Consider the following 27320-nt stretch of genomic DNA (forward strand, 5'->3'; position numbering starts at 1 on the left):
GAATTGTCCTGGGGCGGTTTTTTAAAAACACCTTTTGACAAGAGATAAGGGTATATAGTTTTGTTTGTGGTAAGAATTCATTTTTGCTAACATTATGTTTTTCAACTGATATGAGATACTAATCTAGAAAATGTTTTCCACTTGCATTATAACAAGTCATTGTAAATTAAAAAAGAACAGGAATTTTTCCAGCTTTTTGCCAAGGAAACAAAGTTCTCTCTACACCTTCCATTTCTCTTATAATAATCAATTGCTTTAGTTTGGTTCATGATTCATTAAACTTCAGCTGGTCTAAATGTTTGGGGATGTTTCCATCTCACCAAGAAGCTCTGTCTGTCTGTGGGAAAAACTCTGGTTTTCATGCTGAATAAGAAAAATAATTTGGGTCACTGAAATTGTTTTGATTTTATACAAATGTTAAGACTTTTTGGGTGATAGTCTGTGTTTTATTTTGAAAGTCCATCACGGGTGTGATTTTTGGTTCTTCTTGCTGCTGTACAGACTTTTGTAAAATGAAAAACGGTATTTTTGTACCAATTATTTGAAAAAGACAAAGAATACACCCTCAGTTTTTTTTTCTGTGTTTTTACTATCAATCCCTCACGCTTCTCCCTGCGGGCATTACTTTTCTTTCTTGCTTTTCTTTCTGTTCTTTCACAGATATTTGGGATTTTGTAATTATTTTAAAACAAAACCTGAAGCAGCAAACCACCAGAAATGAATAAGTGATTTTATAACAGCCAGGGGTGTGAATAGTTGTATTTGCAGTTAATAAGTTACAAGTAATAGCTAAATATGTGGCCTGATACAAGCCTGTTACAAGCTTGTTTCAACGGATTGTGCAGCTGATCTCATGAATCATTCTGTAACAACATAAAAATAATAACTATCTGCAAACTCACAGTCAATTAATCTCACAAAATATATACTATAATATGATTTTTTTTTAAAAATCTGTGATAATAATTCAACTACTCATAAAACTAAATGCAAATAAGTAAAATCATACAGTTATTTAATTTAATTTTTAACCAGTGGGGGGCAAACAAACAAACAAACAAACAAACAAACAAAAAATATTTGAAACAAACGTCTCAGTTAAGGTATACACTTTACAAATGGAGCGCTATCTGGCTGCCTGTACATTATGTTCAAGTCCACCACTGTCACCCTCAGGTCAGACTGAGTTATTACAACAGAGAAAATTCTTTTTCAGTCCAAGTTATTTCGAGTCTAAAATCAGTGGCCACTCTCAGAGGTGTCTGACAGGAAATCACACCAGAGCGTCGAGACCTGAATGCAAGTAGAAAATGCCGCAGCGCATCGAGTATCAGACCTGTGAGTGTGTTTGGATCCTGAGAGCTGTCAGTCTGATTTTAAAAACTCCACTCACTTCATTAGTCAACTTGGCCTTCAACGGACTTTGACAGGTTATTCAAGAATACACCGTGGAGCCCGATTACGGTACAAGATATAATAACAACACTCACAACATTAATCCGCGACACCGCAGTGTTGTTCCTCAAATCATCAATGCGCATGTTTGTCCCTGCACGCACAGAAACAGGAAGAGGACTGACGGTGATCGAGGGAACTGGATGAGCCGGTTTCATTTAGCAGCGGAGGAGTTTGCTGCCAGCTCGGGTTCCGGGGCTGCTGGCATGGCCGAGACAGGGGCGGATGAATGAGGAGCCGTAAGCGGGTCTGTGAGGAGGTCGGTGGCCGGAGAGAGAAGTTTTAAGTTCTTTTAAGTTGATTAGTAAATGATCTGCTTGTGCGGCTTTTGGGCTGAACTTTGACAGGGTTTGTCGTTTGAGGTGAAGGGGCTGGCGAGAAGCATCCTCTCACCTGCTCAGCTTGTGACGCTGGGTCACATGTCACACCAGCAATAACTGTCCCAGCTGAGCCTCAACCTTTGATGAGTAAAACTCCCATAAACTGCTAAACGCTTTGCTAAACTTTTATCCTGCATAGACTTTATTCTGTGTCATGGCAGAGTGAAAGTGTTTTTTTTTTTTGTTTTGTTTTGTTTTGTTTTGTTTTTGTCTTACAGTGACTTATTTTATTCCTTCATAATGACTGGAACAGTCAGTCTGTATTTGCTCTAGAGTGGATATTCAGATTAGGTGAATTATTAGCTACATGTAATTATTTTAATAAGTAAAACAGTGACAAATCGTGTTGATCTGCTCATGATATAAGTGACTATAAACACTCAGCGTTTACATAAAATGTTCTGGATTTGCATGGAAGAAGATCAAAGTGGTGGACATGGAAAAGCTGGAGATATCAATGTTAGTTGCTCTTTGAGGCTGTGATTATAGCCCCACTTTTATTTCCATGTAATTGATTCTGATGGTCAGACTTGCTTTTAGATTATGTTTCTGGTTGCCAGCTTGGTTCAGAAATGACAGATACTGTAATTTTTCACACTCCCCAGATCTGACCCTTTACACTGCTTTCCTGTGTTTTAAGGACATATTTGACCCAGATCTCACTGCAAGCTTGACCGTCTCGGATCTGAAAGACAGAACAGCCAGATTGTTGTGTGTTCATGTCATGTGTTCAAGTGACATAGGTCAGTGTTACATCAAAAGATGTGATTACATGAAAAGATGCAACACTAGTCCAAATATTGCATCTAAAAAGATTGTGTTGTTATGCGTTGATGTGGAATTTTCCCTGTTTCTTGAGGATCATATGATTGTGCTGTAGATTATAATGATCGTGTCGCATCCTTGAACTAATAACGGAGGGACAGCAGCCGGTCATGTGGCATGCTCTTTAATGGGTAATTAGTAAAGTTATGCTGAACATTCTTGCTGCTGAGGGTTGGTTATCATTTCGTGACATTTCCCAGAGAGAGGACATGAAGTGATTTCAGCCTTAACATGTTTCGTGCAGTTGGCTACAGGTCTGCTCATGACAAGGCTGTTTTAAGGTGGACTTGATGTTATCATTCTTGCTGTGCAACCCAGTTACAACAAGCCATTTTCTGTGTGTGTGTGTCTGTCTTCCTCCGCACACGTGAGCCTAATTTTGAAGACGAGACTAGACCTTGTGGTGTCTCAGCTGTAAAGAAAGAGTAATAGGCCCTAGAGAGAGAAAGACAACCAATGATCTGTGAGGGTATACAAAAAGGAGTCTGTACTTTGTCACAGTATGTGAAAAATACTCATTAAATGATGAGTGACATCTGCTTTCATGCCAGCACTTTCCTTTGTAGTATTTAATGCAGCTTAACGGTTTCTCTTGTTTTCCTGAGTTGTCATATGAATTTCTTGGGACACCTATTGGGTGCCACTGCTGCCACGGTCTAAAAATTAGAAGCTGATAAACTGCTGGCAACAATGTTTTGTTTCAGAGACTGATTCATGCAGCAGCAATCAATACCACTGTGCATTAGATCCATAAAAGTAGACATTGTAGTACAGTATGTAATAAAGTTCATTCAGATGCATTGTCTTGTCTCTTCATGCTGAGCTCTGATGAGGGCTGTCGTGTAGGTGTCAGTGAACTGAGGAGTTTAAGCATGGACTGATGGAAAATTTTCTTAACTGGTTGAATTTACAACTGTATTTGTTTGCAGTCAGATCATAGCAAATGTACTATATTTACATTTTGTTGCTATGATAATTGCTGAGAGGCTGTTTCTACTCCCTCCATCATGTGGTGGAAAAAAAAAAAACAACTGACTGGATCTTTAGAAGTTGCTGTTGATGAGAAGAGCAGCAGTGATAATGAGCTGGGACAACCACTCATATGTCATATGTTGTGACTTTAATTAGCTGATCGTATTTGTTCTCATGCGGAAAGATAAAGATGAGAGAAATGAAACAACTGTCTTCCTCATTTAAAAAAAAACAAAAACAAAACAAAAACAGAATAACTATAAAATATTTTAGTTTTTTTTGTCTGTGATCTGTATCTCTTCATCTTTGTCATTCACTGGCTCCTTTTACTCCTCTCTCTTCTCTGCTACTTTTAGTGGTTGTGATCTAGCTGGTCTCAGTTGGCCCTTGGTCCAGTTCTGCTGGTCCAGCTGGGTCCTGGACTTGTTTCAGTGATGGCGGACCATCTGCCTCCTGCTCTGCTGGAAGCATGCGTGGTAGTTGGAGCATCTGTCGACAAACTCAGGGAGGTCTGCCAGGTATTTGCCTTCAAACGCGCCATGAATGTGGTGAATACCTGTGAACCCTTTTATTACCCCAGCTAGTTCCATTGAGATTAAGGATTTTTGAGTGAGATCTGGCTAAAACAGCAGCATCAGTGCAAACCTAGAGCTAAACCTGGCCTAGTGGTTGAGAAGCAAACAATATGACTACAGCATTCCCGGTTTGATTGTGGTCAGGTCAGCTCTCTCTACCATGTTTCCTGTCTGTTTGTCAACTGTCAGTGTCTAATAAAAACAAATGAAACCCAAAAAAGTTAAATATCATATGAAGATTCCCATGTATTATTATTTTAGACTCACCACGAAAGACCATCTTTAATATTGAATAATTATGCAATGAGCAAGGGAGAGAAAACATGGTGAACAGTGGGACAGATAGAAAAAATGATAACAGTGCCCTGATACGAATGATGCTTAAAGGCTATGCTGTCTGTGTTGATTCCCTTCATATCTCCCACTTAGGCTGTTAACAGCAATGGAGCTCCAGAGCATCTGCTGTTGGAGCCAGAGGTTCTGCATGTCCTGGCACCTCCCTTTGTTAGCAGGCCGCAAAATGAGAGTGAAGTGATGAGGCCACGTGGGAAGAGGCGACGCTCCTTTCTCAGGAGGAAGAGGGAACAACCTCACTCAGCTGCTGCTGCCGCTGCTGCTGCAACCCACAGCCAAGGTTGGGTGCCTGCTTGTCTGGTCTGGTACACTCGTTGGTCACCTGTCTATACATACTTACAAAAGATCTTAGTTTATTCTCAAATATTAAACATCTGTGGGGCCACAAACTTTTCTTTTCCGTCCTTGGCAAACTGTTTTACCCATATTCTCATCAATGATTGGTATCATTTAGTTTTTATATTGTTTTAGCTGCTGATATTTTTGCAGGTGGAGGAGCAGAAGGAAGAAGAGGAAGTGAAGATGTCAGTGTTCCTAAAGACATTGACCTCATGGCTTTGCCTCAGCTCTGCTTCCCTGGTATTTGGTCTCCTGGTTTGAAGTTTGTGTTTATAATAACCCCTGAGAGCACTGACAGTAATCTCTGAAACATCATTATATTGTCATTATTGAGGTGTTTGTTTCAAAAGTTGTGATATCTGATTTTGTACATGCATGGTGTTCAGCCATAGAGCCACATAAATCTGACATCTTGTAATTATAGCATATCATATGTGATAACGTGTGTGTATATATATTTTTCTTTTTACCAGATGGGCTCCAAGTAACTAATGAACAGAAAGATGAACAGTTTCACTTCCTGGTTTTCACTGATGTCTTTGGCAACAAATCCCATGGAGTAGTAATGCAGTGTTACCGACCAATACTGGTACACAGTACTACACGTAATACTTCACACACAACAACAGTTAACTTACATCCCAACTGTGTTTTACTGCTACAACCACATTTCTACCTTCTGCAATGCTCATGTGCTGCTGACAGGCCAGATAACAAGATATTTTAGGTGCAGGCATGGGTCAACAAGTGGCATTCAGATAAAACTAACTTGACCTTAAATGAAACCAAGTCACTGTTGGATTGTCTTTCCTATGTTTTTACAGGAAGGGACGTCTGTCTTCCACAATGGACCTGGGTCCTCTAAGTGTTCAACGCTTTTCTCTGCCTTCAGTTTCTGTGTCATATCCAAGTATCCGTACTTCACTGCTCTCAAAGACTGTCTGTCCTGGTGAGAGTCAGCGTGCTAAAACAAACAAAAAAAAAAGATAGCTTTTCCATATAAAACAGTGGTTTTGTTTGTTTCTGTTTTTGAGACCTACTTGTCAGCAGGCCAACAGTGTATGTGTAATACATATTTGACCAGAACCATTGCTTATCTCTTATCTTAAGATTATTGGTGAAGAATCATTCCTCTGGTAATGAAACTATAAAATTATTGCTATGATGCTCTTTGTTTGCAGCAGTTCTTGTGATAAGAGGGAATTCTTTTTGTATCTCTGTCTCTGTCTGTTTCTTTGTTAGCCTGTTAGTCCAGCTGAGAACGTGTCGTTTATCAGACATGGAGGAGAGAGTGAAGGAGTTTGCAGCCAAACTGACACTTGTGCCCGTGCCACCTCCTGGACAGCTACATTTGGTGTGTGTGTGTGTGTGTGTGTGTGTGTGTGTGTGTGTGTGTGTGTGTGTGTGTGTGTGTGTGTGTGTGTGTGTGTGTGTATGTGTGTATGTGTATGTGCAGTGTGTAGCCAGGCTGTAGTGATATGAAGATCTATTCACCATGTAGTCACTTGTCCTAAAGATGTTTACATCCTTTGATTGTGATAAAGCCAGGCAGATGGTATTAGAGCACCAACTATATCTGTGTATGTTTTCCAGATGTTTACTTTGCGTCCTCTGACCATTGTATTACCATCCAGTGAAGACAAAGACCACCCAGCTATAGATTTAGATCTCCATCTACCTTTCCTCTGCTTCAGGCCACAACAGCTACTGCAGGTACTGCACACACCTGCTGTATTTGTTCGTGAAGCAGGGGGAGACTCATGTTAACCCTCATGTCTCTCTCTCCATTTGTCCCTCTCTCCGTCCTTGTCTCTGTAGGTGATATCTTGTCTCCTGCAGGAGCAGCGGGTGGTGTTATTTTCTTCTGACTGGGCCAGACTCACACTGATGGCAGAGAGTTTGTTGCTTTTTCTGCAAGTCAGTTCAAAATCTATGTCTGCAGATCTACAAAGGGCAAAGTAGTGTTAAAGTTTATCTAAATTTTTTTAAGTTTAATTTGACTCATAACTATGAGATCAGAATGACTTTTCTCTCAGTTTCTCCCACTGTTAAAAAAAGAAAAAAAGACTCAAAAAAAGCACAGTGCTACATGGCTTGTGGTTGTTAAAGTGAAAAGTAGGGCCAGGCTGGAGTTGGATGCCTTAAAATAGGGACTTCCTGTTGATGATCAGGAAAATAAAAGCCCCTATTGCATAAATGTGTGTCTTTGGAATGTGAAACTGAATGTAAATTGTGAAAAAAGTTACAGCACAATACAGTAAATCTTATGATAGGGATCAAATACATTTTTAATCCATAGTACCTAACTATTTTCTCAACATATTATTATTCTTTTATTTTGCTGGTTCAGTTTGTAGTTAAGTCAATTTTATGCAATTTAAGAAGCCATCCTCTAATATTTTGGCCCATCAGTTTGTTCATTCATGCCTCCCTGATCTTTCCTCCAGCCTCTATCATGGCAGCAGCCTTATGTTCCTGTCCTGGCCCGAGGCATGCTGGACTTTCTCATGGCTCCGACGGCCTTCCTAATGGGCTGCCATCTCAGCCATTTTGAAGAGGTTGCTGCTGTAAGTACACAACCCTCCAAATAGAAATTTCCAGGACAGGATATCAGAGAGATATGTGATTGCTGCTGTTTTTGTATTTGGCCGCAACTTATTTTTACTTCATCTAAGAAAACATAAAGCAAAGAAGGTTATATACTTAAAGTTCAAATACAGTTTGCTAAGCTATTGTTGTTAGTTCGAGTACATTTGAACTTCATTTGTAGGTCACATGTTCTTTGGTTTTTGGTTGTTTATGTTAACTAATATTGAGTGGATTTTTACAGAACAAAGGAATAAACACAGACAAATGAGACATTCATTCTAATCTTGACACTCTTCTATCCAGGAAACAGATGATCTGATCTTAATCAACATTGATAATGGAAGTGTCTCCACTTCCTGCTCTGATACTCTTGACCTTCCGCACATTCCCCCGGCTGCTGCAGACTGCTTCACACAGAGGTACTCATTATTAATCACGTAACTACCAAACTGTAGTGTGCACAAATACTAATCTGAGTATTTTTTGCAGGAGTCAGTCTCTGCAGATACACTTTGACTTGGATCAGTGCCACCACACAAGCTGCACCGACATCAACGAGCAGCGGGCACAGAGAAGAGCGTGGCAGCAAAACGTCAACCATGACATCCAGAGGATCACACTGGAACTTATGGTCAACATATTCAGGTTGTGTGTGTGCATTCTTTGGGTACTAAAATACAATGGGATGGTTCTCCTAAATTATAGATATTTTTTAATATATGCATGTATGCATTTTACAGGGATGTTAGTAGTCATCTTAACTATGAACATCGGGTGTTTAACAGTGAAGAGTTCCTGAAAACCAGAGAGCCAACTGAACAACTTTTTTACAAGAAGGTAAATACTAACTCTGTACAACAAGGGATATTTTTCTATCATAATATTTTTGCTATTATTTTACTGGAATGGATGACACCTCTGAGCAAACATTGGATGCTGGACCGGATGCGCATCTTCAAATTAACATGACTGTGTTGCAGGTTTTGGAGACATACATCTTCCATTCTTTCCTCAAGGATCGTCTCAACAGGAAAATAGACAATTATGCACGCATGGAACTCGGCACTCGTTCAGAGATGCAGAAGTAAGATATTAAATCTATCTAATAATCTTCAGACTGACTGAAAACATTCATAAAGTTCACCACCTGATCTGTGTGTATTGATACAAATGAGAAAATACTCAGTACAATTCAAAAGCATCACAACTTACGGCCTCAAAAAGGGCCATACACTTGTATCAGCACCTCTAAAACAATTGCAATAAAAACATTACAGACTTTTTTTTTTTTTTTTCATTAAACTGGTAAAAATATATATTTAAATTCCCTTTTCTAACTAATGTATGTTAAAATGCAAATTTTGGGGCGGCCCGGTAGTCGAGTGGTTAGGGCGCGTACCATGTTGAGGGCAAGATGCTCTTAGCAGGCAGTCACTGGTTCGACTCCCAACTGGTCTGACTCTTTCCTGCATTTCATTTCCCTCTCTCTACCCCCTTTCCTGTCAGTCTCCACTTATCTATAATAAAGGCATAAAAAGCACCAAAAAATAATTTAAAAAAAAAATGAAAATTTTTCTTTTTTTCTGTGTTTTTTTTTTTCTAATGTAGTTTCTTCATCTCCTTTTTGTGCTGGAACAGTATCCGTGCAATGTATTGTATATTATCATTTGTCCTCCAGGATGAAGGCTATGGTTGAAGTCCCACGCAGACCCACCATGCAGGAGATTCAAGCCCGGAGAAAGAGCTCCATCACAGAGAACAGGCTGAATAAAAGACTGGGGATGAGCCTTCCTAACTTGGGAGAAGCCCAAACTATCAGCTTCCAGAGAAACACAATGCTGACTCGGATCATCGTGTCTGACCCAGGTGAAGCTGGAGAGGAATATACCATTTTATTTCTTTATCTATATATGAAGGTACAAATTATCATGATGAAGAAGTGGCAATAAACAATTGAACATTTCCCCCCTCCACTCTGTCTTTGTCCCTAGCCATGAGAACTCCTCCTAAGCCTGTAAAGGTGTTTAAACTCCCAGACTTCCCGGCGTCTCTGTCCTTCCACTCTGTCCAAAGTTATTACAGTGAGCTCATCCAGCAGCTTTGCAAGGCCATCTTCTCCATCCAAAACGAGAACTCCACTCTGCTTGCCAGGTACTGTGCTTTCATCATACTCTATGCTCTTCCTGCAGTGGTTTCAGGAATAACCCTGTCATTCCTGTCTTCTCCATTTTACTCTGTATGATCAAGTGTTTTTCTACTTCTCTTTGTTGGTCTCTTAGCATTTCTAGGTTTGTTTTAACTCCTCTGTTCTTCCTCTCGTTGAAGCTCCTTTATTCCACCGAAAAACTTGAATGAATTGAATAATTCTCCCTCTGTAGATTCTACTACTTGCGTGGTTTCATCAACACATTGTGTTCACGGCGGCTGGATGCTCTGAGTGATTTCCAGACCCTCTACAAGACAGACACCGCCATCTTCCCCACACAGCTAGTCACGTGGCTCGTGGACTCGCTGCACCGAGATGAGAGACAGCAAGCCGACAGACGACCTGAACTCAAGAGACTCATCCTCAAGGTAAGTCAGCTCACACCTTCATTGTCACCTATGTTGTAGAAGTGGTTAGTTGCGGGGCAAATTCATTTTTGATAGACTGTACGCTTGCTGGTGTGATATCTCTGCCTCTGTTGGAAATTACGTAATGATGATGTTAGTGATCTTTTCCTCTTTCTTGTCGATTAGGTGAAGACAGAGAATGAGAAGCCGTTGGTGCAGCCCGACGACCATGTTAAGAAGTTCGAGCTTCCTCAAAAGCATCTGCATCAGGATGAGTTTGTGCGGTGTGTCCAAGAATGTGGGATTGTTAAGGATGTAGCAACCATACACCGTTTATTTGATGCTCTCACTGATGGTAAGTGATGGAAGGAAGCCTGGTGTGTGTAGAAACGTTTCATTTCTGTTACAAAATGCTTAAATGCTGTGGTGCCGATTCAAGCTCCAGATCCGTGATAACAGATGGGTAAATCTTCAAGGCATCTTAGGTTCTACGATTAAATGAGCTCTGAGCTAACATGATGGACACAGAAGTGGCTAGACAGTAATTATTTTTCACCAGCATTAAGCGGAAGAATTCTGAATCGATTGGACCAGTGGCAACATGGTGAAATCAAGCAGCTGTCAGATGATCCATTCCACTCCTTTAATGCTCTGTGAGCGTAAAGTACAGTCTGTACAACGTGTTCTCTTTTACACAGACACACAAATTTTTAAAATGAACCTTGCTAAATGTAAATGTGGAGAAGGGTACGGACGCATATTAATGTCAGACCAGGGGCAGACTATAAAACCTTAGATCTTTGACTGTCTGACTGGAATCAGTGTTGGGAAAAATCATACTTTCTATGGAGAAATAATAAACCTCAGAATGAATCAATTAATTAGGAGTACCTGGAAAAAAAATCAAAACAAATTTGCCAAGGGCTTAATGATCTGTACAGAATACAACACACTCTTTTTTTTGAGTTTTTTTTAGCTAGTTTAATTAGCTAAAATGATCAACTTTCTAATGTGTAGCTAACATCTAATGTATTGTTTTTGGTCAGCCGCGACATGAGATTTAATATAAGACGCTTTGTTAATCTTTGGAGGAAAATTCGGTGTTACAAATTTCTAGTTAAATCTAATTTGTAAGTCAAAGGGAAAAAGTCACAGTTTAGAACAACAGAAAACAGGAGAGAAAAAAGAGGCAACGTCATGTGACAACCCCATGAAATGACTTTAGACTTAAAGTTGTAAGCTCATAGTGTGGGACTCCACTGACCACTGACCCAAATCACACAAAGTCTTTGAAGCCACTTTAGCACAATTGTTTAGTTTTTCTCCGACGTGTTTTTCCCCGTCTTTGTTTAGATTTCTATCAGACGCGATATGCATGGCTAGATGGAAGCAAAAAATAAACAGGATTGTAACAGGACTGAACGCCATATTGAATCTGTTTATGCACATGTTTTCAGTTTGCATTGGCACATGTTTCTTTTGTTTTGAGCACAGCCTGTTTGTCTGTCTGCCTGCACCGAGTTGCATAATTACTGTACATACCGCTCTCTGTGTGTCCTAGGCCAGCCACAGCAGGTTGACCCCAAGCTCTTCAGAGTTTTTTACAACTTCTGGAAGGAGACGGAGGCTGAGGCACAAGATGTCAACCTGCCCACTGAGGTCATTGACCACCTTGACAATAGCGAGTGTGTCTACAAGTTGTCATCCTGTGTCAAGACCTCCCATGGCGTTGGCAAAATCGCCATGACACAGAAACGTCTGTTCTTGCTCACTGAGGGACAACCAGGCTACCTGGAAATCACAAAGTTCAGAGATATACAGGTCAAGTGTCTTTAATCCTGCTTTCTTTGGAATCTGAAGTCATAACCTCTTTTCTTTTTAATCAATAACTCCTCCATCTCTGTGCAGGACGTGAAGATTGCCTCGGCTCCCTTTCTACTTGTTCGCATTCCTTCCCTTCGCATCCAGACCTCTGGCAGGCCTGAGGTGTTTGAGGCCAACCTGAAGACAGAGACTGAACTCTGGAACCTTGTGGTCAAAGAGATGTGGGCCGGACGCAAGATGGCCGATCAACATAAGGTAAAATCTGCCAGAGGAGCTCAAAACATTTTGACTGGCCTGGGAGGGAAACGGCCATATTTGCCTTCAGATTGATTTGACCTCGCAGGTCCAACAAAGGTAATCAGGTATGTCTTAAGCTAATAAGACGTACTGAGCACCACTGTTATAATCTGTAGCAGTTTATAGTGTTGTAGTTCATACAAAATAGTTGATGATGGTGCAGTCTTGTGTTTCATTGGCCCACCAGGCAAACTTGTAGGTCAAAACTGAGCAATGGTGAACGGTCTGTGATCTTAGCAGAGAGCACCCAGAGCTCAGCTGTGGATCTGTCAGTCATATCAACACAGACTGGTGGTCTTCCACTGGGCTTGGCTGCTGCTGACTATATAGATGTATACATTATGTAATATGACTACATTTCTGGCAGTGTTACATGATTATGATTTATGTGAATTTTCAGGGGTGTTTGTCATCCTCTTTATCCACACTGTATCTGTTGATTTCTATATTTGTGTAACATTTAGCTCACTTTATGTCTCTAGGACCCTCAGTACATGACTCAGGCTCTGACCAATGTGCTGTTAATGGATGCTGTCATGGGCTGTCTGCAGATCCAGAGGTCTATTACTGCTGCCTCAAAGCTGGCTTACTTTGATAAGATTAAACATGAAGGTCTGGGCTCACTCTTGTTCTTCATCCTCTGCTTCTTGCTCTTTTTTCCCCCCTTCTTTTCATCCAAATATGTAATTGTACGAAAGTGTGTTATTTTGTTCATGCTCATTCTGATGCCAAATCTGAGTCATCGTTATCCTTTATAGTTATTTCTTCCTCCCTCACTTGTGTTTCTCTTTACACCCTTCTCCATTTACTAATTTGTTCTTTGTGTTTGTGATGCTGCCTGGTGCCCAGTGCCCATGATGGTGCCTAAAACTACCTCAGAGACGCTAAAACACAAGATCAACCCCTCACTGGACCTGGCTGAACCTCAGACTGTACATGTGCTGCTATACACTCCAGGTACTATTTGGAGCAATTTGCAGAGTGTGTCATTTTGCTGATGAGTATTCATTTTTTGGTTTTTAGCCACATTCTACTATACATAGTCTTTTTCTTTACTAATATATAGATACTGAGCTATTTGCCTGGGCATGTCATTATTGCCCACACTCTGGGCAATAATGACAAATAAATGGACAAATAAAATTATTGACAAATAAATGAAAAGACAGAACTAATACATATCCCCTTTACTTCATTGTCACAGTAACAGTCATAATCATCATTATGACCACTAGTTTCACACAGTATATATTCCTGTTGCCCTCTCATTGATATTAAAAGTCCTTTACAGTTCAGAGAATCAAAGATGTCGTGACAATCAGTTTATGTATTTATGGTAATGAGTGTTCACAAATGGAACTGTTGTCTGAGGGGGGAGATTATCATGTGCCTCACATTTTCTGTGAGCTTTATTCTCATCTGTTTAATTTACTGTATAGTTGCATGTCTGCTGTACACTGAGTGTAAATGTCACAAGACACCCAATGTTAAATGGTGATAAGTAGTTCTAATGAGCATTCACATCAGAGTAAGGACAGAAATGACAAAGTAAGAACAGGGGACAAAGGACAGACATGTGTTTCAATGGCTATATCTGTATCTGTGAATCAATTTGCATCAGAGCTCTGAACAGTAATCTGTTGTTGCTCAGCTTGGCTGTTTTTTTTAGGTTTACATGAAAACATGTCAGCACGATGACCTTACGTGTGACTGCTTCTCTGAGTGTGTGTGTGTGTGTGTGTGTGTGTGGCATGTGAACCTTTTGTAAATGTTTGTTTGGCAACAGATGCTCCAGGGAAACCTATCCATATAACCTGATTAGTCTTGTTGTGCTGTGTATTAGCAGACAGGATAATAGTGGTCTTGTTGTAACAAGTTTTTTTTTTTTTACTGTAAACACTCAGCTCCCACAATTCACTGCTCCCCCCTCCCCTCCCTCTCTCTCTCTCTCTCTCTCTCTCTCTCTCTCTCTCTCTCTCTCTCTCTCTCTCTCTCTCTCTCTCTCTCTCTCTCTTTTTACCCTCCAGGTCAGTTGACGTGCAACAACTCAGAGGGTGAGATGAATCCGAAGCTGTGGGTGGCTCTCAGTGGGGGCAGAGTGGTTGTATTCGATGCAGCTAGCTGGTCCATGTTGCAGGACTGCATCCAGGTTGGAGAGTCACAGCTGGTAAGAGCAGACATGCTGCACTCCAGGAGCAACATTTATTTAAATGGAAATTACACCAATTTTAGCCATCAGAGTCTGTTTACATGCAGTCTTGTTGCATGACTTCATGTGTGAAAAAAAGTTAAGTGGCTCCAGTTGGAGCATGAACTCTGATAAATTCATTTAGGTCTGTGGAGTTAGAATGAAGTGAGCTTACCAGACCTCTGTAGCCCGCTCCTCATCTCTGCTGGAGGCTAGAGGCTACATTAGCCACTACCAACATTATACAGCTGCATCCCAAATGGAGATGCTGGTGGTGGCATTGCATTGTGGGTATGCAGGTACCAGGTTTTACTACTATTTTGTAGAATTTGTATGAGATTAAATGGTCTTTAACATTATTCTAAAAGTTTAAGTTTTGTTTTGTAGAAAAAAAGAGAACTGTTAAAATTCCTCGGGGCAGATCTACCACATTGCCTTAGTTGAAGCTGTCACTGGAGGCTGCAAAGTTGTAGAGGTTCACCTTCTACGTTTAAATACACCTGTATTTAAACTTAATGTTACTTTGATTTATTATTATTTAATGAAAATTATATTATATCATATGATTAATTAATTAAAATTCTAAACACTGGCATTTTTTGTATCTCTTTGCTGTTACAATTTGTTACAATTTTGCAGTGCATGAAATTCTTGTAACCTCCATAGTTAATAGAAAACAAATGTAGATATTGTACATTTATATTGTGTATTTACAGATTTACAGATTCATTATTAAAACTGAGACCCCCTGTCACATCTTTGATGTAGAACTGCATGCTGGGATTGGTCCAGGAGCAGGTGTGGATTGGCTCCCAGGACTCCGTAATCTACATCATTGACACTCATAGCATGTCCTGCAACAAACAGCTGACTGAACACAGGCATGAAGTGACTGGCCTCACAGTGGACACCAGAGATCAACACAACAGGTAGAGACATGACTAACTGTGCGTCAGTTATCGGTTACTACACATTAAACGGGAGTCTAAATTTGTAAGTAGACGTGTTGCAGCACAGAACAATGTGTTTCTCTCTGTCTCTCAGTCAGCAGACGTACTCCTGCAGCAGTGATGGGACGATCCTGCAGTGGGACTCAGTCAGTCTCAAAGTAAAGCGACAGCTCCACCTGAGCTGTGACCGTCTCTCCTCCATACAGATCCATGATGGCACGTTGTGGTGCTGTAAGTGCACACTGTCCTTTTTGATTTCTAATCTTAAACTCTTAATTCATGTGCACTTTTATCTGTATAATTATTTCTCCCCCGTTACCCACTCTACTCATACTCATGGATGGCAGATTTTTTGTGCGCTCCACTGAACATCTTGCTGTTAACTGACTTAATATACCCAACTGTAATTTTGTGTAAATTAATGTGGCTTTTTGTATTCCTTCTTTACAACTGCAGTCATCATCATGGTGCTGTGTACATGACAACTGTGAGACCTTCATTCCTGTGTGAAAATGTATTGACTAAACCAACAGTGTTGGTTCACACAGTACAAGCAAAAAGGATCTTGATAATGACTTGTTGAACAGAAGTGTCTCTGTATGTGCAGGTTGCGGTGATGGCATAGTGGAAATGAAAAAGAGTGGGATCCCACAACGTAGGATGGCACTTCCTGCTGACCTTGGGAGCATGCCCAGTAGCTTCAGCAGCTTCATTGTCATGCCAGAGGTGACTTTCCAATTCCATTCCAATTTGTCAATCAATTACACAAGATAACAGCTATTTAATTGTTCAGTCTGTCAGTCAATTTGTGCATGAAACAATTTTGCAAGCCAGAGGGACATTAAGCACATCACAAAAAAATAATCTCTCAGATTTCGCATAACTGGAAGCAGTAGTCACTGCAACCACTGAAACTGAGAGATTCAAACATGTACTGACATTTCCCAACACGTGGATATCCAGATACAAAAACTGTACGATTTGTGTGACTGTCAGAGATCTTGATATGCATAAAGGCTCCCTGTCTACAGATAAAATGCTTTTTGTCAGTGTTTGTGCATCCTCTGCATTTGACTTTACAGTTTTTGTGTGTTTGTGTGTGTGTGTGTGTGTGTGTGTGTGTGTGTGTGTGTGTGTGTGTGTGTGTGTGTGTGTGTGTGTGTGTGTGTGTGTGCGCGCGCGCGCGCGTGTGTGTTCCAGCGAGGTCAGTTGTGGACGGGCTGTGCAGACTCAGGGGAGCTGTGTCTCTGGTACACTAACAACCACAGGCGTCCATCCAAAAGAATCTCCCTACCAGGCAGTTCAGGGGTCACCTGTATGATTCGCGTGAAGGACCAGGTGAGCTATGATAGCATGTCATGTGTGATGTCAAGTCACGTCTTGAAATTGATTTAGTTTGCTACCTATGTTTTTGTAAAAGACTTAGAGTTAAATAGCTGAGAGGTCTATACAAATAAATTTGATATTTTGGCTGTGAGAGATGAACAATGATGAGTTAATTGACAAAAAAATAATTTGTAACTATTTTGATAATCACAAATAATTCCCAAAACAGGTTTGTTTCAGCTTCTCAAATGTAATGACATGATGCTTTTATTTTTCTACATGATTGTAAACTAATTTTTTTGGTGTTTTGGACTGTTGGTCAGACAACACAAAACTTTTTGGCTGTAGGAAATTATATTGCATGTTTTTCACTATTCTCTGACATTTTATAGACAACTGTAGTAGTTCAGAAAATAATCTGCAGATTAGTTGCAGTCCAAACATGCTATAATATAAATAGGGGTCTTTAAAAGGAGAAGTCTATATCAAGAAGTGTGTACTGTATGCCACTGCTGTTTTTCTGCTTTGAATTGTTGTTGCTGACTCTCATCTTGTCTCCCTTTTGGTCTTTTTTTTTAATCACTTATCCACTTTTACCTTTCCTTGATGTCCTCTCCTCCCCTCAGATCTGGGTGGGCTGTCGTGGCCAGAGCGGAGTCGGAGGTCATTGTGACGGTCAGCTGAGGAGTCAGGTGTTGGTGGTGGACCCACAGAGCCACACAGTGGCAAAGGAGCTGCAGGCTCATTCAGACAGCATCCAGACACTCTGCTCAGCTGAGGATCGCTATGTCCTGAGCGGCTCTGCACGCCGTGATGGCAAGATCGCCATCTGGAAAGTGGAGTAGAGAAGAGAGGCAGAGAAAGCAGCAGAATGGAAAGACGTGGGTATAAGTGAGGCAAGAGAGGAGCATGAGGTGAAGAAAGAAGAAAAAAATGCAGACTGCACTTGAAAGGAAAACATGACATGAATGAGGGTGGAGATACAAGATCAAAGTGAAATAAAGAAAAAAAACAGCAGCTCATAAAGATGACTTTGAGACTTATGAAAGAGTGAGCCCTTGGAGCAAAGTGCAGTGTGCTGAACGTAACGAAGATGTGGTTTCTGACACTGGTCCTGGACAATGAAGAGCAAATCTTTGTCTTCTTGATTTAGTCTGGGTGTCAACAGCAGTCAAATATTGAAATAATATAATTGTCATTCACATTTTATTGTCATGCACTGATAATAAATTACGTCTTCAGGTATTATCATTTACCGTTGTTTACTTTTTGGGTGTTTGCTTGAAATACTAATGCACTCGACTGTCTGCCTGCAATGACGCTTTACCAGGGTAATGCTTCAAAGAGTCACATTTTTGAAGCATTACATTTTTGAATTATTGTTGCCTGAATCACACATTTAGCTGTTATCAATTTGTCAGTGATGTATTGATTCCTGCGAAAATAATCAAAATCAAACTGCTCTTTGAAACATCTTTGTACACAGTGTATACTCTTAGACACAAGGCTCTTGGGGTGCACGATCAGAAATCAAGAAATCCGGCACATCTAGCCTTAAGCATTAAACCACATAAAACATTTTACTTTTTCCTTCAAGTGCGACATTAAATAAATCTGCATTTGTGAATTCCATAATATTCAAATGCAAACAACTCTAAAGTTGACTAAAGATACAAGCTCCACCAAAAAACACACAAAGCAATATAGAGTTCAACAATGTTGATGTTTTTGTTGAGTGCATGATTGGACTTAAATTTCTTTATTAGTACAAATACAATGCAGCCACAGTCACGGAGCTGGAACACAACAACTCTGTGTGAATTATCAACAATGACTTCAGTAATGATTGCCTTTATACTTTGTTAAAAGGATTTAGGAAGACTCTTGAATATTAATATAATGTTAACATTAAAAGAATGATAAGCTATAAATACATAGATTACAGAGTAAGCTTTCATGCATAAGGATGGATGGGTGAATGAAATAGCCTCTCTGGTCTCAGTAGTACAACTCCTGATCCCACCAACCTGTGGGAGGACAAGGCGTAGATTCATGAATAAAGAATGGATGTACAGGAGAGATGTTAATGATGACTGATGAATGGATGCTTAATGGTGGGTTAGGGTTAGTGGAGAATAATGAATCTTTGCTTACTTCCAGGATATCTTCTGACTCCTAACTTCCTGATCTCGTCATAGACAAAGATTAAAATGCCATATGGAAGAGGAACAAACCACCACTGGACCCTGAAGCAAAGCACAACATGTAACATTAGACTACAGGCTACAGCTGTCTCAAAAAATATTTGTGTCAAATATGGAAAAAGCTATGAGAGTAGAAGAAAAATAATTTTCTACTTGTGGGTTCCATATTTATGATGTTTTATTTAAAATTAAATTTCAAAATTCACAGCAACAGACCCAAGTTTTTCCTTATGATCTAGTCTGAGCTTTGATTTCAAATGGTGACCATGTGAATGAGGCTCTGTGCGTTTTTACCTGATGGGCATGAAATTGAAGATATTGGGCATTCCAGGACAGTAACAAAGCAGATTACCGAGGCAGAGCTGGAAGACTATGGCAGTAACCAGGACACGGTTCCTGCACGCAAATAAACACATAAATAACCACACACCCAGCTGGTTCAGGTATAATTGTTTCCATGTGAAATAGACTCAAAAACACAAAAAGAACACAGATCCCCCTTCTTGCAAACGAATACGAAAGTTTTACACAACTGTACTGAACAACTTGCTCAAGAAAAGAAGCTATACACACTCTGTATCTGGTTTCTTAATGAACCGCTCCAAATATTTACATATCCAACCATCTTGGAAAAATATGCAAATGCTGATGAATATGTGAATTCAGTATAAGCCCAGGAGTTGTTTATGGTAACAACATACAGACACAGAATGAATCCTGTAAATGTTAATGCTAGAACTTTAGCTATTAAAATACACTATACTGGCCAATTCATGTTAAGGATGGGTCTGTACTGACCTGAAGAAGCCTTGCTGAAACACAGACAGACGTCGAGTTTTCCTGATGAGCACATCAGAGATCTGACAGATCTCTATACTGACGAAAAATACAGTGTAGCACGTATACTCTTGGTACAACCTCTGGCTGAATGTCTGAAAGCAGAGGAGGGGACTTAAAATATACATATATAGACAAAAATATATCAGCATGTAACCCAGATATTTGTGAGTCCACAGTTTGGACCCAGTACCAACCCATTCTTGTCCATAGCTGTCCTGTAAGTCCTGAAGGTGAACATCCTCCCACTGAGAACGCAGGCCAACACACAAGAGTGGAAACCAGCCCTCCTGGGCCATGGCTGTGAAATAATCTGTAAAACCTGCAAAAGACTGGATGGCTCCTAAAACAGAAACAGAAGGGGTCAATACAGTTTCAGTAGTATATAAATCTAGCTCATTGGCTGTGTGACACTATTCAGTGATCATATTAGGCAGAGGCTCAGCCCCTCAGAGTGCACTCTGTCAGAGATGCTGTCTTATCTGCTTTATTGTACGGTGAAGAACCTGTGTCTACTAAAGTCTGTTAGCGGGCCATGCATTTATTCACAGAACTGGAGAACAGTCTCACCTATCTGGAAGTACGAGTACACAGCCAGAGCTTCGTTTACCAGACGATCACGACGGGGGTTCCTGGGCTTCAGGTGCATGATGTCGCTCTCTGCTTTCTCATAAGCCAGAGAGACAGAGGGGAACTGCAGGAGAGACAGGAATAAAAAAAAAAAACATATCACTATGCAGCAGATAGGGGAGTGAGGGAGATGATTGTGTAGCTAATTTACTATTAATATCACAAAATAACTGCTGTAAAGACCAAGGCTGGGGTTCACAAATGAGAGTGTAAGTGCCACGGTGAAATGCAAGCAAATACTAGACACAATCATCATCTATTATCATAATAAATTGCAACAGTAATGACCAATTATTTCCCTTCTTTTTGAACTGGTACTAACAACACTATTAACTCACAATGTCAGTGGCCAGTTCGATGAAGAGGATAGTGATGCAGCCCAGAGGAAGAGGCACACTGACGGTGATGTAGATCAAATATGGAGTCAGCTCAGGAATGTTTTTGGTTAGTGTGTAGGCAATAGACTTCTTCAGGTTGTCAAAGATAAGACGGCCTACAGATAAACACACACACAAAGTTCTTACAATGGTCGGTGTACAAATCATCTACCTCATTTTCTCCTACTGTATCTCTTAGAGAAGCTCAGTGTATATGAACAATATGTATATACTGTACTGTATAAACACAGTTAATTATTCAGCATACACTTGGTATAGCAGACATTGAGTTTTCTTTTTTTTTGTATTTTTTGACAATCTGAATCCATCATTATAAGTATTTATATTTACTTTTTTTTCACTAAGTCTCACCTTGCTCTACTCCTGTGACAATAGAGGCAAAGTTGTCGTCCAACAGGATCATGTCTGCGGCGTTCTTGGCAGCATCTGAACCAGCGATTCCCATGGCGACACCAATATCAGCCTTCTTAAGAGCCGGAGAGTCGTTCACACCGTCACCTGTTACAGCAACGATTGAGCCCTGGGGGGGGGGGGGGGGGGGTGAAAGAACTCTCTCACAAGCCTGAAAATGCAGTTTGATCAGTCACACTGGACATATGAAGAGATGCAAACCAATCTATTCCCCTGCTGCTCATTGATTCCTGATCCTCCCAGGGAACCACACTGAAATAAGATATTAGCTTTATAGTGTCTGTCCTTGTTTTTTTCACATTATGTGTGTAGTTAACTTAATCTAGATGTATATTTTCATTTAAATGATCATAAAGTCAATTAGTCAGCTAGGAGTTAAGAAGAGACAGATAGAAAAATATGTGTATGTGTATTTCTGTGTATATTCACCAGACGTTGGCAACTCTCCACAATAATCAGTTTCTGCTGGGGGGATGTTCTTGCAAACACCATCTCAGGATGGTTCCGTAGTGCCTCATCTAACTCTTCACTGCTCATCTCTTTCAGCTGACCGCCACTGATGACACAAGCACGGGCGTCCCTGCACACAGACAACACAGAGTTACGCAAGACACAAGCATGCAACCAGACACAACAGTCCAGTGAATTTCTTGTAAATCTCTAAGACAACGATGAATCCTGTGATTTTGTGTTGTAATCACATATTAATAAATTGAAAATTATACTGGCATTGGTAGATAGTCAGTTTCCTGATTCGTGACAGAGATGAGCACTGTTGAAAGTGTGAACAGCACTGATTCAGTACCTCTTGTTGACCTGTTCGACAGGTATGCGCTTCCTCTGGGCAATATCTTCCACTGTTTCACTGCCTTCTGAGATGATACCAACATTAGCTGCTATTGCCTTCGCTGTAATTGGATGGTCTCCAGTCACCATGATAACCTGAGGTTTAAAGATATTTTAAAAACAATTATGAGACAGGTAAATGAACATAAACCAACTCTCTTGCAGAATTCTGCATTACCAAAATAAATTACACTCAAGTTTTTTCTAGAGTTCAAATCCAGTTCAAAACAAGCTGTTTATGTGCATGTGGGGCAATGTCAACACACCCTGATGCCAGCAGTACGACATTTCATCACTGCATCTGGTACAGTGGCTCTTGGGGGGTCAATCATTGAGATGAGACCAGCAAAGCACAGTCCTGACGTGGTGAAATTCATCTCATCAGGGTCAAATCGATATCCACGAGGAAACTCTTTCTCATTAAGATAGAGATGACAGAAACCTGAGAGCGGAGGAAAGGGTTGTTAAAAAAACACAACTAAAATTCATTCGTGCATTACATTAAATATCACTATATACTAATCAGTTTGTTATCAGCCACAAAACTAAATGTCAGCATAAGCTCACAAATTCAGAAGGTTTTACCAAAAGTGCCAGTTCTCTTTTGCTTTCAGTATATGGGGAGATTGTAGCAAACCACAGGATTAGGCAACAGTGTTACTAGAAGAACTTTCTAACCCAGTACTCTCTCTCCCAGCCCTCCTAGATCCATGTAAGCGGTCTGAAAAGCTTCTTTCCACTGCTCATCCAGAGGCAGCTCCTGGCCTTTTATCAAAATGGTGGAGCAGCGCTCTAAGATACGTTCTGGTGCTCCCTTCATCACCAACAGGTAGCGTAGGTCCAGTGGATCTTCCAGTTCATGAATAGACAGCTGGAGAGAGAGGGATGAATAAAACTGGACATTAATCTGTGCTCTTCGATCCACTGTGATGCACAGGATTATTATAGTTGTATCGCAGTATCAGAAGTATTAAGTATTAAGAAGTTTGGTCTTAATTAAATGTATCTAATATAAAAATAAAGATCTTTTGCCCACTAACAGCAAAGCTTCCTGCTCTCACCTGGAACTTGTTGGTGGAGTTAAAGGGCACTTCCACCACTTTCTTGAAGCGATTACGGTAGTCCATGATGTTCCCTACAGTGAGCTCGGTGAACTTCAGCAGGGCTGTCTCTGACGCATCTCCCACCACAAGCCTCTGCGTGAGACGGTAAAAGACATATTTAAAGAGACAATGAGAATAAATCTGTTCTAAAATATTTTTAAAAAAGGGGAAGCTGGTTGAATGTAGGCAAAACTACAAATGTACATATTGAAAATTAAAGCCAGAGCAAGATGTAACATTTTGTACCAAATGGATGTCAACTACACTTAAAACATTACATTTGTACCTTAGGGATAGGCACTCCTTCTTGATCAGGTCTGAATGTAGCTCTGTTACACAGGGAGGCCACTCTCGCCAGTAAACGCCATGTCTCCGATGACTGGTCAAAACTCTGGCCTGAAAACCACACAATCACATGATGAGCAACCCACACATGAGGTCATTATGGCTTCTTTTGTATTTATATTATCACATTGCTTATAACAACAGTACTGATCAATTTCAAAAGGCAAGACAGGAACAGGCTTTTGTCCATGTGCTTACCTGACTGATCTTCTGTGGTATCAGCGGCGTGGATGTGGTTGTCGAACCAAAGGTGAGCTACAGTCATCCTGTTCTGAGTGAGGGTACCCGTCTTATCAGAGCAGATCACTGAAGTGGAGCCTATACACACAGGGGTTAAAGATTACACATGTCTGCATGCATTTAACAGAGACCACACTTCTGAAGCTTAATCTTTATAAGATTTTCTCAGATCATAAAACAGACTCCGCCTGTACACAACAAAACTGCAAGGAACAAGATATGTCTGGTGCACTAGTATACTGACCTAATGTCTCCACAGCCTCCAGGTTCTTCACAACACAGTTCTTCCTAGCAAGTCGTTTAGCGGTCAGAGATAGACATACCTGTCACCAAGGACACAGGCTGTTACAAACTGACAGATTACCACAGAGCATTTTAAGTTTGTCTAGCCTGTAGAACATATAAACTCATTTTTACATACCACACACAGGATAGGACATTGCAAATCTTGGTGCCACAATCCAAAGTACCAAGAGGCTATAAACCACAAGCAATGTTACAGAGATAGAAATCCACATTTGTTGCAGTAACTCACAGTAACTGTAGCAAGCAGCCCCTCTGGCACATAAGCCACCACGATAGCCATGAAGAAGATCATGGCCTCCAGGAAAGCATATCCGATGAACATGGCAACCACAAAGAAGGTGAACCCAAAAAAGATGGCAAGACCAGCAATGATGTCCACAAAGTGCTCGATTTCAATGGCAATGGGTGTCTTCTCGTTGCCGACGCCACTTGCCAAACTGGCAATCCGACCGATGATGGTACGATCCCCTGTGTTGATGATTATACCAGTGGCTACACCTGAAGAGGAGAGGGGAGGAGAGAGGAGAGCAGATTGTGGATCTTTATTCTTATGTAGTAGAAGAATTTATATAAAAACAATAAATAAATAATACTTCAATAAATTACAAAATAGATTATATCTATGTACTCTACCTTCTAGACAGGTGGTAGAGAAGAAAGCAATGTTTCTGGTCTCCAGTGGATTCTCATGTGTGCACTCGTGATTCCTGGTTTGTGGTTCAGACTCGCCTGTCAACGACGAGTTGTCCACCTGTCACACACACTACATTAATATATATCTACAATGGTTTATTACACGTCCAAATAATAAAATAGAGTTGGAAGAGAATGTGTGTGATGATGAATCACTAAAAGGGCACCATTTTTAAGTTGATCCTTCTAACTCAGACACTAGATTTTATCTGCAGACAATATTAAAAGGTTGAGAAATTTTGTCTTAACAAGCAGCATATCTTTCTGTGTCTACATGTATGAGCATTATGTGTGTATTTTACCTTGCACCCCTGAGCGGTGATGATTCGAATGTCGGCAGGGACTCTGTCTCCTCCTTTGATCTCCACCAAATCTCCCACCACCAATTGGTTGGCGTTGATCTGGTTTTTCTTGCCATCACGGATCACAATGGCTTGCTGTTTTTGGAGATTTTTTAAGATAAGCAAAAAATGAAGGAAGAAAGGCAGAAAGAACACAGAGAAACAGAGGGAAACTTGACAGTGACAGAAAGGAAAGAGATCAAAAGAGGTGTAATGATAGAGAAGCTGTTAATATTCAAGTCCAACAATGCACTTACCTGTGGCACCAGATTCTTAAAGCTGGCAATGATGTTGGTACTCTTGAATTCTTGGTAATAACCAAAGCACCCGGTTACCACGACGACAGCAATCAGGGTGATGGCCAAGTAAAGCTGAAGTCAGAAAGAAGGTGTAACCATAAAAACATGAAGCTAGAAATGTCTGATCCAAATTGTGCCCCTCTCTTTCCTCTCTTCATTTTTCCTCTGTTGACTCTCTGTCTCTGTCTCTCTGTGATCCGTCCTTCTCAAAGCAATCCACATAATCTGTGAATGCACTCCATCTCTGTTGTTTTTTCAAAGTGCACTAAAGGAGAAACATTCAATATGGTACTACATCTCACATCGTCAAAGCTGGTGAGGTTCCCTCTCCCAAGCTCAATTCCAAAGGCGATGAAGCAGATAACAGCCGCAACCCACATCAGACACTGCAGCCCTCCAGCCAGCTGCCTGGCAAACTTTACATACTCTGGAGTTCCTTTAGGAGGCTTCAGTTCGTTAGGACCATCTCTCTCCAAGATCTGCTGGGCAAAGGCGGTGGTCAAACCCTGGGGATGGAGAACAGAAAATTAGATTTCTGTATTTTGGAAAAAAATGAAATAAAAAGTCAGGAAACGCGATTGTGAAAATACCAAGATTTATTTTAGTTTTTTTAACCTTGGTAACACTCGTGTTGTATCTCATTTCCAGCTCTTCAATTGTAATCTCATGGTCGTCCTGCAGGAGGAGACAGAGGGCATCGTTGATTCAGAAGGTGATTCATGAGGGTGATTTGAAATGACATCCTCCTCCTACTGTGCAGCCTACTTTACTGATTGTTCAGCCATGAATTGAATGGACTGTTGTTCAGTACATCAATAACTTTCATTACTCACTATATCCATTTCTTTCTTCATGCCCTCCAGTTTCTCCTTTTTCTTCATCTTTTTTTTCTTCTTCTTGTCCATCTCTCCATCCATCTCGAACATATTGTAAGTGTCCTAAACACAGGCAGAAGTGGGAAAATTATGAATATGCGTAAATTTATACAGAAAATCTACCTGTCTGTCCAGAATGCTTGTCATTCTTGATGATATAGATACCAGAACTAAACAAAATATACTTTTCTCTGTATCTGTTGTATGTTCTTCAAAGGAACTGTTCACTTAGTGCACTATATGAGAATATGTGACAACTCAAACAGCTTTTTAGTTTGGTTTGCAGTAAGTAAACTAATCCTGATGCTTCAAATATTGGAGTACATTATGTCCACGCCAGTCAAAGAAAACAAAGAACAACGAAGTGGAAGTTTGGTAACTGAAGTAGATATGTGCAGTACGAAAGACAGTAGTGTCTATAAACTGTATGCATATATAGCTGACATTAATTGAATGACCTTCAGTGACACTTATACAATTGAAATATAATATAAATTATAATAAATTATAATATAAAGAAAATACATATTTATAGAGGATATAACCCTTCTACAGGAATGTGTTTGCAGTACACAACAACTTGCAGACATAAGCATTTTTTTTATGTTTGTCCGATTTAGTCCGATTTATATAGAATACAATAAAACATTTGCCAAGGTGAATAGTGATCTTATTATCTGCTGGGTCTCCTACCGTTTTACTCATGGCTGCTGTTGTGATAGGGGACTGCCCTCCCAAATCGATGGAGGTCCAAACCACTCGATCTTTCTTCGCCCCCGAAATTTTGGCTGCCTGCTAAGATCCAGTCCCACACATACACCCTGTTTCTCTCTCTCTCTCTTTCTCTCACTCTCTCTCTCTCTCTCTCTCTCTCTCTCTCTCTCTCTCTCTCTTTCACATACACACACTCACACACACATATACAATGGTTAGAAACAGGACACATTTTCTGGAAAAGCCTTTTATACCTGAAACTCCCTTTTTTATACACACATGCGCACAAACGCCTGTGGACACAAACACACACATGGACACACACATGTTTAAACACGCACTCAAATACAACAATCTGCGTAGAATGGTACCTTTACTAGTAACAATGTCACCCCTAGCCAGGTCACATACAGCACACACTAGAAACAAATACACTCATATCACAAGCTAT

At 40.4% G+C, this 27320-nt stretch overlaps 2 protein-coding genes across 3 annotated transcripts; one reads left to right on the forward strand and one right to left on the reverse strand.

The window, feature by feature from the left end:
• Nucleotides 1-1324: 1324 nt before the first annotated feature.
• Nucleotides 1325-17882, forward strand: LOC139612537 (DENN domain-containing protein 3-like). 2 transcript variants are annotated; one of them, XM_071468169.1, is made up of 28 exons: nucleotides 1325-1464; nucleotides 1562-1714; nucleotides 4637-4841; nucleotides 5051-5140; nucleotides 5374-5489; nucleotides 5725-5849; nucleotides 6143-6254; nucleotides 6494-6613; nucleotides 6719-6817; nucleotides 7348-7467; nucleotides 7793-7908; nucleotides 7979-8134; nucleotides 8230-8326; nucleotides 8470-8573; nucleotides 9168-9355; nucleotides 9481-9640; nucleotides 9868-10063; nucleotides 10229-10397; nucleotides 11604-11863; nucleotides 11951-12121; nucleotides 12646-12775; nucleotides 13013-13120; nucleotides 14191-14330; nucleotides 15120-15280; nucleotides 15396-15532; nucleotides 15909-16027; nucleotides 16502-16639; nucleotides 17254-17882. In XM_071468169.1, the coding sequence occupies exons 2-28, from the start codon at nucleotides 1685-1687 to the stop codon at nucleotides 17470-17472; spliced, it is 3786 nt and encodes a 1261-aa protein (XP_071324270.1). In that variant the 5' UTR covers nucleotides 1325-1464; nucleotides 1562-1684; the 3' UTR covers nucleotides 17473-17882. The 2 variants fall into 2 exon arrangements, with proteins under 2 accessions (XP_071324270.1, XP_071324269.1); XM_071468168.1 differs by lacking the exon at nucleotides 1325-1464 and adding an exon at nucleotides 3989-4150 and having other exon boundaries at nucleotides 1576-1714.
• Nucleotides 17812-27109, reverse strand: LOC139612538 (potassium-transporting ATPase alpha chain 1). The gene is made up of 24 exons (XM_071468170.1): nucleotides 26849-27109; nucleotides 26114-26218; nucleotides 25896-25955; nucleotides 25583-25786; nucleotides 25239-25352; nucleotides 24943-25077; nucleotides 24581-24698; nucleotides 24177-24445; nucleotides 23886-23964; nucleotides 23600-23719; nucleotides 23343-23452; nucleotides 23015-23149; nucleotides 22632-22824; nucleotides 22220-22395; nucleotides 21913-22049; nucleotides 21537-21687; nucleotides 21048-21216; nucleotides 20637-20791; nucleotides 20239-20362; nucleotides 19866-20011; nucleotides 19630-19763; nucleotides 19126-19227; nucleotides 18782-18873; nucleotides 17812-18654 (listed from the first exon to the last, which is right to left on the reverse strand). Exons 1-24 carry the CDS (start codon nucleotides 26858-26860, stop codon nucleotides 18626-18628), a joined length of 3069 nt encoding a protein of 1022 aa, XP_071324271.1. The 5' UTR covers nucleotides 26861-27109; the 3' UTR covers nucleotides 17812-18625.
• Nucleotides 27110-27320: the final 211 nt, after the last annotated feature.

Source organism: Trachinotus anak, unplaced genomic scaffold (genome assembly GCF_046630095.1).
Source record: "Trachinotus anak isolate AG129_WGS33_773 ecotype Australia unplaced genomic scaffold, CSIRO_AGI_Tana_v1 ptg000032l, whole genome shotgun sequence".
NCBI lineage: Eukaryota > Metazoa > Chordata > Actinopteri > Carangiformes > Carangidae > Trachinotus > Trachinotus anak.

Bases quoted from the DNA above. Each gene is read 5' to 3' on its own strand.
- LOC139612537 (XM_071468168.1), top strand. From the start codon at position 4,067: ATGGCGGACCATCTGCCTCCTGCTCTGCTGGAAGCATGCGTGGTAGTT. The intron at 7,909-7,978 runs GTACTCATTATT...TATTTTTTGCAG, and splicing joins GCAGACTGCTTCACACAGAG to GAGTCAGTCTCTGCAGATAC. The intron at 15,281-15,395 runs GTAGAGACATGA...TCTGTCTCTCAG, and splicing joins ACCAGAGATCAACACAACAG to TCAGCAGACGTACTCCTGCA.
- LOC139612538 (XM_071468170.1), bottom strand. The intron at 23,720-23,885 runs GTCAGTATACTA...CTGTGTGTATAG, and splicing joins GGAGGCTGTGGAGACATTAG to GCTCCACTTCAGTGATCTGC. The intron at 20,363-20,636 runs GTGAGTTAATAG...TCTCTCCTGCAG, and splicing joins TCGAACTGGCCACTGACATT to TTCCCCTCTGTCTCTCTGGC.